At 35.0% G+C, this 15,317-nt stretch overlaps 2 protein-coding genes across 2 annotated transcripts; one reads left to right on the top strand and one right to left on the bottom strand.

Annotated features, from left to right (window-relative positions):
- The first annotated feature begins 3,240 nt into the window (after nt 1–3,240).
- On the top strand, nt 3,241–4,981 carry LOC107796877 (zeatin O-glucosyltransferase-like). Its single transcript, XM_016619703.2, has one exon. The coding sequence runs from the start codon at nt 3,301–3,303 to the stop codon at nt 4,717–4,719; it is 1,419 nt and encodes a 472-aa protein (XP_016475189.2). The 5' UTR covers nt 3,241–3,300; the 3' UTR covers nt 4,720–4,981.
- A 3,257-nt stretch (nt 4,982–8,238) lies between these two features.
- Nucleotides 8,239–13,896, bottom strand: LOC107796876 (glycine-rich RNA-binding protein 4, mitochondrial). The gene is made up of 5 exons (XM_075246328.1): nt 13,746–13,896; nt 8,994–9,062; nt 8,809–8,915; nt 8,662–8,733; nt 8,239–8,378 (listed from the first exon to the last, which is right to left on the bottom strand). The coding sequence occupies exons 1-4, from the start codon at nt 13,795–13,797 to the stop codon at nt 8,686–8,688; spliced, it is 276 nt and encodes a 91-aa protein (XP_075102429.1). The 5' UTR covers nt 13,798–13,896; the 3' UTR covers nt 8,239–8,378; nt 8,662–8,685.
- Nucleotides 13,897–15,317: the final 1,421 nt, after the last annotated feature.

The following is a 15,317-nucleotide window of genomic DNA, read 5'->3' as shown; positions in this document are numbered from 1 at the left end:
ACATACATTTAATGCCTTGGTAACTGAACCGACGAGATATCTATCATGTACGTCATGGTCGAGCTAGAAGCAAACGTCAATGTACATCTAGTCATACCGTTGTAAAATCATATCGTTTCTCGCCACATTCTTCCCGAGAAACGGGGGGACTATCTGTATACGGTCAAAACTAGTTTCGACCTTCGTATGGTTAGTCAAGATTGGAACAAAATGGACCAAAGGTCACCTTCATAATATCGAGACGAGATCTGAATCTAGGTTACCAAGCTCGAATTTCTGGGACTGGTCAAATGTCGAGCTCAAAGTCATTACCGAACTCGAGTCCAAATCGAACTATGAAGTGAAGCGGTGTCATCGAACTTAAGAGCCAGAGGCCGACCTATATCAAGCCCGATTCGATACCGAGCCCCGAGTCAATATCGAGCTCGAATCAATATCGAGCTCGAGTTAATATCGAGCTCTAAAGCTAGAAATTGATCAATACCAAATCCGATCAAGATCGAGCCAAGAGACAAGAGCCGTTACGGCCGCACTAAGGGAGAGAATCTCGGCGGGAATTAGGAAAAAGCTAATCTATCATGGGTTCCCCACTATGTATTTTTAATTATATCCAAAGTAGGATCCTTTCACTATAAGAGGAATGGCTATTATTTTTGTAAGGGGGACCAAGAGGAAGGCATTCATACACTCTCATATTATTGATATTCACAAAGAAAAACATACTGATATTCATATAGAGATTATCCCTTTTTGGGCTTAGTACATTGATTCATCTTGCTTGTTCATAAAATATTTTTCACTCAGTTTGGTTTGTATTTTACTCTTTATACAGTCAATACTCAATATATTTCTACTTATTTTTCGATTTGTGCCAAGTTATACTACGTATCCTTAGAACTACGTATAAATTCAACTCTATCCGTTTTTTGTGTAAACATGTTTCTTCAATAATTAATATATAGGAGTAACAAATGTGTCCATATAAAACTTCCTTATGTCCCATTCTTCTTTTTATGCTTTTATTAGCTAAAAACATGTGGTAGATACTACTACAAAAATAGTATATAACGACGGACAAATTCTGTAATTTTGGTAGCTATGAACGATTTAGTTCTAGTTTTCTTGTAAGGGAGTGAGATCTAGATAGAGAGAATTAAGAAGTAAATCGGTTCTTCTCTATTGAGAGGGATTATTATTATATTGCTATAACAAATACTACTCTGCATCGAATTTGAGTAAAGCCAGATATATGAATTCATTTATTGTCCATATTTTTTTATTTAATCATCAAGTATATTAGATATTCATGGATTCGACTAATTCAATTTTGTCCCGCATTAGATCGAACGGGAAATGCTCTATACCAGAATTTTGTAATTGTTCCTATAACACATCTCCGTTTAAGAGTGGAGTGCTATGGTATTAATTACTTGGTTTCCCCTCCTAAGTTTACCTTATATTTTATTAATTTCTTGCTGAAAATAGCAAATCAGCAGTTTTATTATTTAGCTCTTGCCGACCACAGTGGTAGGAACTCTCTGGCCTTACCGACATCACTTTTTATCTTTTTGTTTTCTAATTGCAATTTTCAAATAAAAAAAATAATCCCATGCTTCCCTAGTCATATAGATAACTTTAAGCCGCAAATATTTTTATATTGCTTTTACATCTGTCCATCGTGTAAAAACAAAATTGAACATATTTAATTTGAAACTTTAGTTGCAAATTGCAATGTGGAGTAGCTCAAGTTTATTATTCTTAATTACACCCCATTGTTGATTTGAAAATTTTCATTTTTTTTATCCCTGCCAAAATTAGGAGGATCTATAGTGTTTTCATACTTTCCTTCCGGCATGACTCGAACCCGGGACCTAACAGTCGTGGGTGAAGGTGTTTTACTAACTAAGCAAGCCTTACTTGTCGAAAAATTTTCGTTTGTTCTCTATGTTTAGACTTTTCTTTTATTAGAGGTCTTCAGTAGTTTTGCAACGATAAAGTTGTTTTCGTGTCGAGCTGTAATGCAGCCGTTAATACTTATATTAGAGTGAATTGTCTACATCACACCCTTGAATATGAGATACTTTGTCAATCGAGCTATCCGTTTACTTAAGTGGTTCAACGGATTAAAGAATGAACGCGATACAAAGAAAGCATATACAACATGTAGAAGAGTGGAACATTGCGCATAGGTAGAAAATAGGGGCGGAGCTAGCCTATTATGTCTAAATTCGGTCGAACCTAGTTACTTTTACCTAGATACTATATTTATATTAAAAATTTTATTAAATATATCCAAAATATTTAATTATGAATTCAGTAACAAAAATTAAAGATGGGTTACATAGTAAATTTAAAACCTATAAGGCTATAAATTTAAGATGGGGGACACTATCTGCCCTAAATGTGCATTGCTAGTCATTTCTGCCAACGCCCAACGACGCGGTCCTAGCTTAATTAGTCATGCAAGTCATGCCTCCGAAGTTGTTATTTAACAATATTACGTAGTACAACAACAATAATAACATATTCAGTGAAATATCATGAGTCAGGTCTGGTAAGGATAAAGTATATGCATACCTCACTTTATTTTGTGAAGGTAGAAACTCTACTTTCGATTCAAAGTAAGCAATTCCAAACCAGGTTTGAAGAAAGAAGAAAAAAACTATGTCGAAAGTACTGGCGAAAAAGAAACGGAACAATAGTACGTAATAACATTTTAAAACTCAGTCCGTATCAAACAACATCACAAAAAGAGATAAGGAGCGAGCATGTGACAAACTAATAACTCTGCCCTACATTTTAATCTTTGCATTGTACAATTAACGGCATGCGTCACGCCCTTAGACTTTTGTAGGAATTTGCAAGTATTTTATTCCCCAATTATATCCGTCAATTTACATGGTTAACTTAATGTAACTGTTTCTTGAATAAAGAACAAATTCATGTTACACTGTTCCAATATTGTTGTTGTACAACATAGTAAAAAAGAGGTTTGCTAGATACGTTGGGATACTGCCCTTCTTAAATTTGATATATATTATCATGACTAAGTGATATATACTATCACTTAAATTTGAGACTCTTAAACTTGAACTTATTAATTCAATGTAAACAATCAGATACGAGTAAGTATTTTCCTATTAACAGCCGTCAGCTAGTCTTCAAAACACACAATAAAATGGAATGACTCTGTGACAAGTTGCATGCTAGCACAACAAAGTTCCTATCTCTCTGTGTATATATATATATATGTAAAGCACATATATTTTGAAATAAAACATTCATAGCTTAGTTTTTTCAATGACCTCCAATCTCCATTTCCAAAACCATGGCCAAAAACATAATGATATTGTAGTAGTTGTTGTCCCTTTTCCAGCACAAGGACATCTCAATCAACTTCTTCAACTATGTAAACTCATTGCTTCCTATAATATAAAAGTTCATTATGTTACAACCAAGACACACACTCATCAAGCTAAATTAAGAGTTCATGACCCTTTTTCTATAGACAATATTCATTTTCATGAATTCTCAACACCATTTTTCATATCTCCCCCTCCTAATCTGAACGCTTCCATCAAATTTCCTTGCCATCTTCAACCATCATTCGAGGCAACGTCTCATCTACGAAAGCCTGTGGCCAAACTTCTTCGTGTCCTCTCATCGAAAAGCCAGAGAATTGTTATCATCCATGACTCCCTAATGGGATCAGTGGTTCAAGATTTTGTGTACTTACCAAATGCAGAAGCCTATGCTTTTCACAGTGTGTCAGCTTTCACATTGTTCTTGTTCATATGGGAGAATATGGGCAGGCCTTTTAACATTGATGCTAATATGCTAAAAGATGTTCCTTCACTTGAAGGTTGTTTTAGTCCTGAATTTGAGAAATTTATTAAAAATGAATACGATTACTTGAAGTTCAATTCAGGAAGGATTTACAACACATGCAAAGTGATAGAAGGTCCTTTTCTTGATTTGCTGTCCAAGGAACAGATTAGTAATAACAAAAAGCAGTGGGCACTTGGACCATTCAATCCTGTTTTAGTACAACATGGGACCAAAGGTTGTACCCAACGACATAAATGTCTAATTTGGCTAGACAAACAAGAACCAAACTCCGTGATCTTCGTGTCTTTTGGCACCACGACTTCATTTTCGGATGAACAGATCAAGGAGATCGCAATTGGATTGGAGAAAAGTGAGCAGAAGTTCGTTTGGGTACTGAGAGATGCGGATAAAGGGAATGTTTTTGCTAAAGATCAATCAAGAAATATTGAATTACCAAAAGGTTTCGAAGAGAGAGTTAAAGAAAGGGGAGCTGTGTTAAGAGACTGGGCGCCACAATTAGAAATATTGGCACATTCCTCCGTTGGCGGTTTCATGAGTCATTGTGGATGGAATTCGTGCATGGAGAGCATTTCCATGGGCGTGCCAATAGCAGCATGGCCAATGCATTCGGATCAACCCCGAAATACTATATTGGTCACAAAGATTTTAAAAGTTGGCATAGTCGTTAAGGATTGGACCCGTAGGCACGAGGTGGTAACATCTGCCATGGTGCAGGCAGCAGTGGAAAAATTAATGGTGTCTAAAGAAGGAGAAGGCATGAGGAACAGAGCAATGGATTTGAGTGCAGCTCTAAAAATATCAGTAGCAGAAGGTGGTATTAAGAACATGGAGTTGGATTCATTCATTTCTCACATAACAAGGCAAATTTGATCAATCCTAGATCACTTGAATCTCCACATCTCAACGGTTTTCATTGTGCAATAAGGTCTTACTATCTAAAAGGATTTAATCTATATAATGTAAAGAATTTTTGTACTATTACTGTATTTCAAACTATTTTAGCACGTCATCTACCTTATTTCCAAGTTACTACATAAACGACGACAACTATGCCTCAATACCCAAGCTAGTTGAGATCGGTTGTATGAATCCTTGTTATCATAAATGCTTCATTGTCTCCATAATATTTCAATACTTCGTACTTTAGGATTTATCTAACACTAGGAATTCTCTAACATATTCTAGTGATTTACATACTAAGAGTGTTCCAATGAGCATTCATTTCTAATTGGGATCACCTATACGGATCTTCAACTTCCTAAAAAGGACAATCCGGTGCACTAAACTCCCGCTATGCGCGGGGTCCGGGGAAGGGCTGGACCACAAGGGTCAATTGTATACAGCCTTACCCTACATTTCTGCAAGAGGCTGTTATGTGAAATTAAACTTCCTATTTAGTATAAATACTTACATGCAATAATCTTTTATGTGAAATTAAACTCCTCTAAAATCAATGGTCAAAATCTTTTAATTTGTGTTCAAAATCAGAGAAGTGACATAATGGTCCTACAGCCAAGTATATGAAATGAGAAGTTGGAAAAAGAAGTTAAAAGAAGTTCCAAATGGAAAAAGCAAAAAGGAAGCAACAGAGGAGCAACTTGTAGAACAGTTCTTAGAAAATGTTATAGACTACATTATGTGTGAAAATGATTCTTTTTCTTATCTCAAGCTCCTCTTATCAGATAAAATGATCAGATTCATTTTATCTATCTTAGGACAAGGACATCCTCAACTTGATTCTCCACTTGTCCCATGTTGTCTCCCCCTACAACATCCCATTCTACTAAGTCAGCACCTAAGTTGCGCCGACTCTTCGATTTTGGTGCCGTCCCCGTCCGGGGACGGGGACGGGATACGTCCAGGATTCAGTCAACTGACTTCGGACACTTTGACCGGAGTCCGTCGACAAATTTGGGAGAAAAATTGAGATTTTGATTTCTCAAAATCAAAAATAAAACAGATTTAGAACAATGAAAGAATAATGTCCATCGTCGAGAATGAAAGATTGAATTGTACAATATTCATTCAAGTTTTTCACTGAATATCTATCAAAATTTACAATATTTTTATAGCTATATTTTTTATTAGCCGAATCCCCGCACCCGTATCCATATCTAGATCCGCACCCCCGAATCTTAAAATTTAGATTTTGCCGAATCCGATACTCGGATCCGTCCCCGTATCGGATACCCGCACCCGAGTCCGAGCAACTTAGGCAGGCTATAGACATCCTAGCCTTCCCTAACATCATTTGTCCAACATTGACCACAAAGACTAATCATGATTCTTGAATTTTCTTTTTCTTTTTTGGTAACCGAAAAATTCGAGTTATCCGGCTAAATCCAGTTCTTCTCATAAGTTAAAATTCGGGGAGTATGAGCCCGCTCCTTTACCTGCTGACTTAAATACCAGGTTTTGTCAGTTGTAGAGTTTGAACTCGTAACATGCGCTTAACCCACACTTCAAATGTTGCGCCCTTATCACTGAACCAAAGCCCTGGCGATGTCATAATCCAATTTGGTTTCTTATGCACTTTTAGTATCATTTCAGCAATTAGTGCAACAATTCTAGTCGGCTAGTTGCAAGTGACACATCAGATTCCTCATAGGACAAGTTGGACATGTACTATACATATTCTTCGATAAAATTTCAAAATACAGAAAGTAACGTTAAACTTAAATTTGTCCCAATTACCTCTCAAACCAAGATATTAATATTATTCATCAAAGAAAACATCACATAAACAGGAGAACTTGTGCTAATTGTACAAGTATGCAAACTAGCTTGTATGAGGTTTTCCTCAATTGATCAAACTTGCTTTGATATAGCATTTTAAGAAATCGAATACTAAATTGAAAATTTTCAAAATCATATCGAACTGAATAGTAATATTCATTTGTCAGTTGATCATTGCACTCCCCATTTGGACCAGGCATAAATATGAATACTTGTAAATACTAAATTTAAATATTGTAAGTAAACTGACTACATTTATTTGCAAATATTGAGTTTTTTTATTTGAAATTTTTAAGTAAAATATTAAAATACTAATTTAATATTTTACTTTTTCTTTTTACTTTTTCTCCCACTTCCCTTTTCCCCCTTTCACAACTTATAAAAGAAAAGAGTGATCTTTTTCTCTCTTCTTTGTTTTTTTTTTTTTTTTTTGTGGGTTGTTACTGAGTTTTAAGTTGATAAACGCTTAGAATCAGTCCTTTTCTTTTTGGTAGACAGCTGGAGATTTGGCCAAGAATAGAGTTGTGGTTTGTGTTTGCAATGGTCAAATGTTGACTTACAAACAGATATAGCTCTCAATTTCAATTTGTTTCTGTCTCCATAATTATGATTATTATGGTTGGATTTCAAAAGGCAAATATTTTTAGATTTTTCATTTTTAATTTACATGCTCGTTAATTGACTTTCATTGAGATTAATCTTGATAGATACTTTATGCTAGCAGGATGTTTGTATTGCATCTTTTTGATGGCTCATTTTGTCTTTTTTTTTTTTTTTAATGGTTTTCACAGTTCCAATTTTGATAGATACTGTTGGCAGGAATAGATAATTCAGCTTGCTCATAGTTCGGTGTAGTAAGCTCCCGCTATGCGCGGAGTCCGGGAAAGGGCCGGACTATAAGGGTCTATCATACGCAGCCTTATCCTATATTTCTGCAAGAGGCTGTTTCCACAACTCGAACCTGTGACCTCCTAAGCTACAAAGCTAGTAGGTAGAAATTTATGACTCTAGTAATGAAGTATGCCAATACTCTAAAGGCCATGGAATAAATAGCTTGCTGCTTCTGTATTCATCATGTGTAACTGTATGCAAAGTCACTTCATAGTATATATTCATTAGGCGAAAGGAATTAGTTTCTCCTAATTTCATCAACGAGTATTATTTTTTCACAAATTTTGTGAAAGATCTTCCTTTTCATGTTTGGTTTGACCTATCATGGGTTGGAAGATATGGTAGTATTACAAACCGAAATAGTTCAGTTTATTTCATAAAACTTTGAGAAGGAAAATTTGCAAAACAATACAAAATATTAGCCACGGGCAAGGGGTCAAATGTAATTTAAAACAACTTGCAAATACATAAGGCAGCATTTAACTTTAATATGATCTGGACTTCTCCAAATCCAATCAAAGTGATGCAAATGAAATAATTCTTTTGATCCCCTTCAGAGCTTTGAGCAAGTTGAATGGCTCTATCCATTATTGATAGTAGAGCTTTTCTCCCTAAACATTTTCAAGCTAACACAATCATAGTTCCCTTGTAACAGCTGTAAAATTAATTCCTTAACAATCCTTACAGAAAACATGAATCTGCATACTACAAGGGAAAAAGAAAATGGATGGATTAAAGATTGATATGAACCTGACACGCGATGCAAAATCATGGCATAGGACCTTTTCGGTGGCTGTTTCTCCCTTGACCAAACTCAAGAATCAAGATTAATGTTGAAGAATCTTCAACGAGTATCTTCAGTACCAACTTTCACGGCTGAAATCGCTAGTTCTTGCACACACCTACGTCATAAAATGAAACCTTACTTCTTTTCAAGTCGTTTAAGATTTCTTAAGGTGGTTGTACTTGGTTCAAACAGAGGGTTAATGAACATAGCTGAAGATATTAAATATTGCAAGTGTACATCCAGACCACGATATCATGATATGGAAAATATTCAGTAAATTCTCAGGAAGAACACAATCAGCAGAGCGTTCAGTAGCTTCTTTTAATTAAAAGATCTATGCTTGTGTAAGAATAAGCAATAAACAAATATGACAAAAAGTGGAGAATCTAAAAACATACAAGGAACGATGAGATTTGTCAATGTCATTCTTTGTGGGCATAACTGATACGAATATTTCTGCCATCCAATAACTGAGAAGCATAATAAACAAAACTGTAAGAGCAAATATAAGAATAGAAGTAGAACTTATACTATTCTGCACTTACCTGACCGTCCATTTCCTTTAAAGCCTTGCTAGCTGCAGTTTCAGAAGTGAACTTTACGAACCCATATCCTTTGGATTTTCCACTTTTATGATCGCATATTACTTTCACTGAAAGTGGATAAGCTTATACCTCCATATAAAAGCAAGTCACAATAACAAAGAGAACTATTGGCATCCGTACATTACCTTCAGTTATCTCACCATGTTGCTCAAAAGCCTGTTTGAGAACAGGTTCATTGGTATCATAACAAAGCCCTGAAAGAAATCAGATGTCATAAAAAGGCGGGTTATTGACTCAAACTAACTCATTTTGACCAAAGATTTCAAATTAACATTGATCGAAGAAGATTTCTCCTTGATGTCATTCTGTTTTTAGATATGACAATAAGGTGTTCATCTGGATTTGATCATAAATGTAATCAAAAAAAAAAAAAAAAAAAATGGGTCTTTGGGTTCATTATAAACTGAAACACATTAGAATGCACATAATATCTCAACTCATAGAAGTGAACAACTGCAAGACCTTCATCCAATAGCATAAACTTAGATGGGAAATAACCATGTGCAAACATGTGACAGCTAATCCATCATCAGTGCTTAATCTTGGTTATGCTTTTGCTAAATTAGCAATATAAAATGCAATTGTCATCCAAGGAGCACTCTCTGCCATGTCATTGGCTGAACACTACCCCCACCCCACCCGACCCCACCCCACCCCACGCACAAAAAATCCCCCTTGGATGCAAATTATGTCTTTCATATTTATTTACCAGAAAAAAGCAAACTTTTAACACGCCCCCACGGTTTGGTCCAACAGTAGAGCACTGCTAGATATGTGGTAGCTGCATGTCACAAAGTTCGAAATTTAGCTGTTGAACCAAGTAGAGTATTTAAGTGGAGAAAAGCTAGAGGCAATTTCAAAACTGAAACAGCGAATATCCCAGATCATTAAAAATCAAATAAAAAATCATAAACTAACTTTAACGCAACTAAGAGGATTTGCATATTTTTGCAGAAATTAGGACACTGACAACAATATTAGTACAACCTTCTCCCGAAACAAGAGACCAGAAACAGCTAAAGTGTTATATTTCACAAAGTAAAAATATGTACAAGAGTGAAAAATCTTTAATATGGAAATACAAGTGGTATTTCAAGAATGAAACTATTCAATTAACATCCTGAAAGAAATCAGCTAAACACAGAAAGACATCGAGATGCAAATCTTTAGCTTCACATGTATCAGAGTAGTCAAAACGAAAGGACTGTTCTAAGCTCAAATCCTTTAGCAAATGACAGCTCATACAAGATCAGGGACTTCAAATCCTAATTCAACAAAAAGTGAGTTGACTATCCATATCAACTTTCATTTTACATACCATATTTCCTATCCCATTAAATATACTGCAGAAGCAGCTCGAACGACTAGTCAAAATCAATTCTTTTTTGAAAATGCTATTTTATCTTTGAGATGCAAATACGACTAATTCCATTGGTTAAGAAGATAGACCTTCGGCCCAATTTAACTCCAAAAGGTAGCTCGTGAGGCGAGAATTGTTTGAGATCATGTAAAGAGATTAGAATCCATAATCAACCAATATAGGAGTCTAACACCCTGCCTTCCCCACCCTCCACCCTGTACGACCAGGGTAAGTAAGACATCTGGAACATGAAAAGCATAACATAGGAATCCAACATTGGGTAACATAACATTAGGAATGGGTCTCGCTCTGGTATCATGTTCAAACATAATGGACTTGGTCCCAACTCAACCTTAAAATCTAACTCATAATGTGAGGATTCTCCCAAACCATATCAACAGACTAGTGAGCACGGTCCATATCCTCAACAAACATGGAACTCTAACACTAGCTATGTTAGCTTTGCTTAACTGGCCTCAGGAAGGTTCTAGCAAGTTGATGGACGTGTAATCAACAACAACAATTATGTCTCAGTCCCAAACAAATTGGGGTCGGCTATATATGAATCCTCACTGACCACATTACTCCATTTAAACTCATCTCATGATATCAGGTTGACATTCGTGCAAACACAGTCATAATATCGTAATCCTATAACGAACACTAGTTTACAAAAATCCTAATTTTGATCAAAAGATAATTTAATTAGCGTTATTGGAAAGAAATGGACCCGAATAGAATATAGAGGATTCATATAAGACTAAAGTTGTATTGGCATAGTTGATCGATTGACATTGCAAATATGACTCAAAAATATTAATCTTCTTTAGCAAATACTAGTATTGCAGGAAAACATAGCAATTAAGTTAAATCTTAGAATTCAGAAATATAAATCAATTGTAGACCCTAATCTCTAAACATAGTAGGAACGAAAAAAGAAAGTAAGAGAGACCTCCAATGAACAATTTGCTGCAAGAGTGGCGTGAAGTGACCATTCTAGCAAGTGGGTTTTGATAATATACCAAAAACCCATTTAAGCGTTGCATTGGTAGCATCAAATCTGGTTTTGCTGTGTATTTTTGAGCTGCCGAAGGTTCAGGGGTTAAAAAGTGTTCTGTTTTTTTTTTTTGGGTTTTGCGGTTGATGAAAATGGGCTTTTAAATATGGAAATGGGGTTTGTAACGGGTATTTGCAGTAGTACCTTATATTTGTGTCACCTTTTAATATGTACCTTATTTTTTAAAATTATTGATTTGATAATCATCTTATAAAAAATCTGTAATAATATGATAATTACACCCCTGACAAAAAATATAAAACGATATACTCCTCTCCTTTCAGCAACTTTTTTAAAAAAATCAGAAACTTGTCTAGATTTATCTTCAGAATCACACTTGTTATTTCACCTTGAAGCTAAAACTTCATGCTAATATAGCATAAAATTATTTCACCTTGAAGCTAAAATTTCATGCTAATATAGCATAAAATTATTTCACATTAAAGCTAAAACTTCATGCTAATGCATGCTGGAGTTATTTATCATGCAGTCTACAGTTTGTTATGAATTTTATCCGAAACTTCAGTCTAAACATGCTGAAGTTATTTAGTTCATTTGCTAAAACTTCAGACTAAACATGCTGAAGTTATTTAGTTCATTTGCTAAAATTTCAGACTAAATATGCTTAAGTTATTTAGTTCATTTGCTAAAATTTCAGACTAAACATGCTTAAATTTTTTAGTTCATTTGCTAAAACTTCAGATGAAACATGCTTAAGTTTTTTGTCTTGTAGTATGTAATTTTCTAATGAGTTTTTGTTAATGCATGCTGAAGTTATTTAGTTCATTTACTAAAACATCAGACAAAACATGCTGAAGTTATTTAGTTCATTTGCTAAAATTTCAGACTAAATATGCTGAAATTTTTTAGTTCATTTGCTAAAACTTCAGACTAAACATGCTTAAGTTTTTGTCTTGCAGTATGTAATTTTCTAAAGAGTTTTTGTTAATGGATGCTGAAGTTATTTAGTTCATTTGCTAAATCTTCATACCAAACACATGTTGAAGTTTTGTAACGCAGTCTACAGTTTTGTCCTGAGTTTTATCCGAAATTTCAGTCTAAACAAGCTGAAGTTTTTTAGTTTATTTGTTAAAACTTCAGCCTAAACATGCTTAAGTTTTTGTCCTGCAGTTTGTCAATAGTCTTTTATTAAAGAAGGACAAAATCGTCTTTTTAAAACGCTTTTAACAAAAAAAGATGGGTATGGATCCAAACGGAAAAACAAAACGGGTATAAGATAAAAGGGCGACAAAATAGGGCGCCCCATGCAATTTTTACTTTGGAATATACGAATGGACCCAAAGCTTTTTAATACGGGCGAAGTGCAATAATAGCCACTTTTAAGTCTACTATTTAAAATATATCCATAATTTACAATGTATTTAAAGATTAGCCAATTCATCCAAACTTCAGGACTAAGAATCCTAAATTTGAAAATAATGTCCTGAATTTTTGAGCTGCTAATTTAAAATTCAGGACTAAGTGTCCTGAATTTCTGAACTACTATTTTAAAATTCAAGACACAATTTTCGAACTTTATGACTCGATGTCCTGAAGTTTGAATTTTGAGGTTTAAACTCTAGAACGTCGAGTCCTGAAGTTTGAGCGAAATTGGTTAATCTTTAAATACATTTTAAACTGTGAATATATTTTAAACAGTATGTTTAAAAGTGGCTACCTAGTGTCATTTTCACTTTTAATATATGTTTGGTGGGACAAGTACACAAATAGTCATTCTTAGGGTTGTTATTTAGGGATTAACCAATATTTATTTTTATTTGAACTAAAATTCTTAATTTCAAGCCAATTCAGGATAAAATTGAACTGAAAATTTAATATTTAAGATACATTGGCTAATTTCTAAATAGAAGCCCTTTATAGTAGCGACCTTATGTCATTTCTACCATGTTTGGTAGCAATAGATCTATTATGTCATTTGTAGGTCCATTAGTGAAAAAGACAAGAAGCCCAAGGATAATTGGGCCATATAGTTGAAAGAAGAAATTTTTTTCTTCCTATGCAATATTAGAAACTTATTTATCAAAATTGTACAAGTTTTGTATATTACCCGCCCTAAACAAGTTTTCTTTACAATCTGTATACAATCAATTATTAGTGTCTTAAATTGAGGAATTCAGTTACACCTTTTTTTCTTTTTTCTCTCTTCTCTTCTTTCCCTATCCTCTAACCAACCAGTGATGACCGTAACTTTGGTACTAATTTCCATACCAAAATTTAACCAAATCGTTCCAATCAAAACCCACATTCTGATATCTAAACAACAATTAATCTAAATACCCAATAGAAAAAGTATATCCCCAACTACGTGATGCACATATTTACGGTGTATTATACAAATCTAGGATTAGATTGCACAAACAAAATATAAACTAATATAAGAGAGAGGTGATGATAAAAAAAAAATTTACCATATTATCAGAGAGTTATGTGTTAACTCACCAGCGTTCGCAGAGTCACAGCAGAAGGAAGGAAAGTGTAACATTGTTAACATGTTTAACAATGTTAGGATCAAGCATGTATTATCTGATGTTACATGTGAGATGTAGACCCGCCATAGAAGAATGGCATTCGAGATTCTTGAGCCTGAACATAACTTAGAACCAAACAAAAAAATGAAAGAAATTAAGAGTTCTAGGAGCAAATTCGGGGAAAGAAAACTTGCAGGTTAGCAAACTAAGTTGTAAGACAAATTATTTACATCCACAGAGCAGTACATTTAGCAAAAGAATAAATAAATTCATTCGAATTTGACAGAGCCTGTAGTAGGTGGGGGAGGGAGAGAAGAGGGGGAGAGAGGGGAACCCCGGACCAGAAAACAAACGTACTGTAATAACAAGGCAGAGTTACCCGGTACGTGAGAGGTAGCAAGTTCGCAGTGAGATAATCAAAGTGCGTGTAGACTAGGACACCGTAATGACCCGACTTGTCGTTTTAAGAATTAACGCCCCATTCAGTGACTTAAGGTATCGAGCAGCTTCGTAATATGTATTATGACCCGCAGGTGTGCTCGAGTTTGATTTTCGGAAGATTCGGAATTTAATTAAAAGAACAATTCTCATTTTTGAAGCTTAAATGAAAATAGTTGACCGAAGATTTGACTTATGTGTAAACGACCACGGATTCGAATTCTGATGATTATAATAGCTCCGTATGGTGATTTTGGACTTAGGAGCGTGTCCGAAAAATTATTTAGAAAGCCGTAGTGGAATTTAGCTTGAAATGGCGAAAATTGAATTTTTGAGAAGTTTGTCTGGGGTGTTGACTTTTTGATATCGGAGTCGGAATCCAGTTCTGAAAAAAAATTTATAGTTCCGTTATATCATTTATGACTTGTGTGCAAAATTTGAACTTTGAAGTCATTCCGGATTGATTTGATGTGTTTCGACTCAAGATATAAAATTTGAAAGTTCAAAATTCATAGATTTTGATTTGAGGTGCGATTCGTGGTTTTGATGTTATTTGATGTGATTTGAGGCCTCGAGCAGGTTCGTGTTATGTATTGGGACTGGTTGGTACGATTGGACGGGGTCCCGGGGGCCTCGGGTTTGATTCGGGATGGTTCTGGACCAAGTTTGGGTGTTTTAATGCTGCTAGTTACTGGTTCTGGTATTGTTCTTCGCGTTCGTGGGGAGCCTCTCGCGTTCGCGAAGAAGGATTTTGCTATTGGGACTTTGTTCTTCGCGTTCGCGAAGAGGCTCTCGCGTTTGTGAAAAAGGAAGTTTAGTTGTCTGCCATCTGACTTTGGAGGCTCATATCTCGCAATCTATAAGGAATTTGGAGATGATCCAAAAATAAAAGTTGTAGCTCTTTGTGTCTAGTTGTCATAAAGATAAACCATTTGACATTTGGATTTGTGTACAAAACGATATGGTGGATATACTACAGGCTATCTGGGAAGAGCTTGGAAATCTCTGTTGCACAAGGCTGATTTTGGAAGCTTATATCTCGCAATCTATAAAGAATTGGGAGATGAGCAACAAATACAAGTTATAGCCCTTGGAGTCTAGTTTT

The sequence above is a fragment of the Nicotiana tabacum genome, chromosome 23 (assembly GCF_000715075.1).
Source record: "Nicotiana tabacum cultivar K326 chromosome 23, ASM71507v2, whole genome shotgun sequence".
Lineage (NCBI taxonomy): Eukaryota > Viridiplantae > Streptophyta > Magnoliopsida > Solanales > Solanaceae > Nicotiana > Nicotiana tabacum.
The sequence above is the reverse complement of the archived record's forward strand: the minus strand, read 5'-3'. Positions and strand labels throughout refer to the sequence as shown.

Bases quoted from the DNA above. Each gene is read 5' to 3' on its own strand.
- LOC107796877 (XM_016619703.2), top strand. From the start codon at position 3,301: ATGACCTCCAATCTCCATTTCCAAAACCATGGCCAAAAACATAATGAT.
- LOC107796876 (XM_075246328.1), bottom strand. From the start codon at position 13,797: ATGTTAACAATGTTACACTTTCCTTCCTTCTGCTGTGACTCTGCGAAC. The intron at 9,063-13,745 runs GTGAGTTAACAC...GATTTCTTTCAG, and splicing joins CTGTGACTCTGCGAACGCTG to GGCTTTGTTATGATACCAAT. The intron at 8,734-8,808 runs GTAAGTGCAGAA...TATGCTTCTCAG, and splicing joins TAAAGGAAATGGACGGTCAG to TTATTGGATGGCAGAAATAT.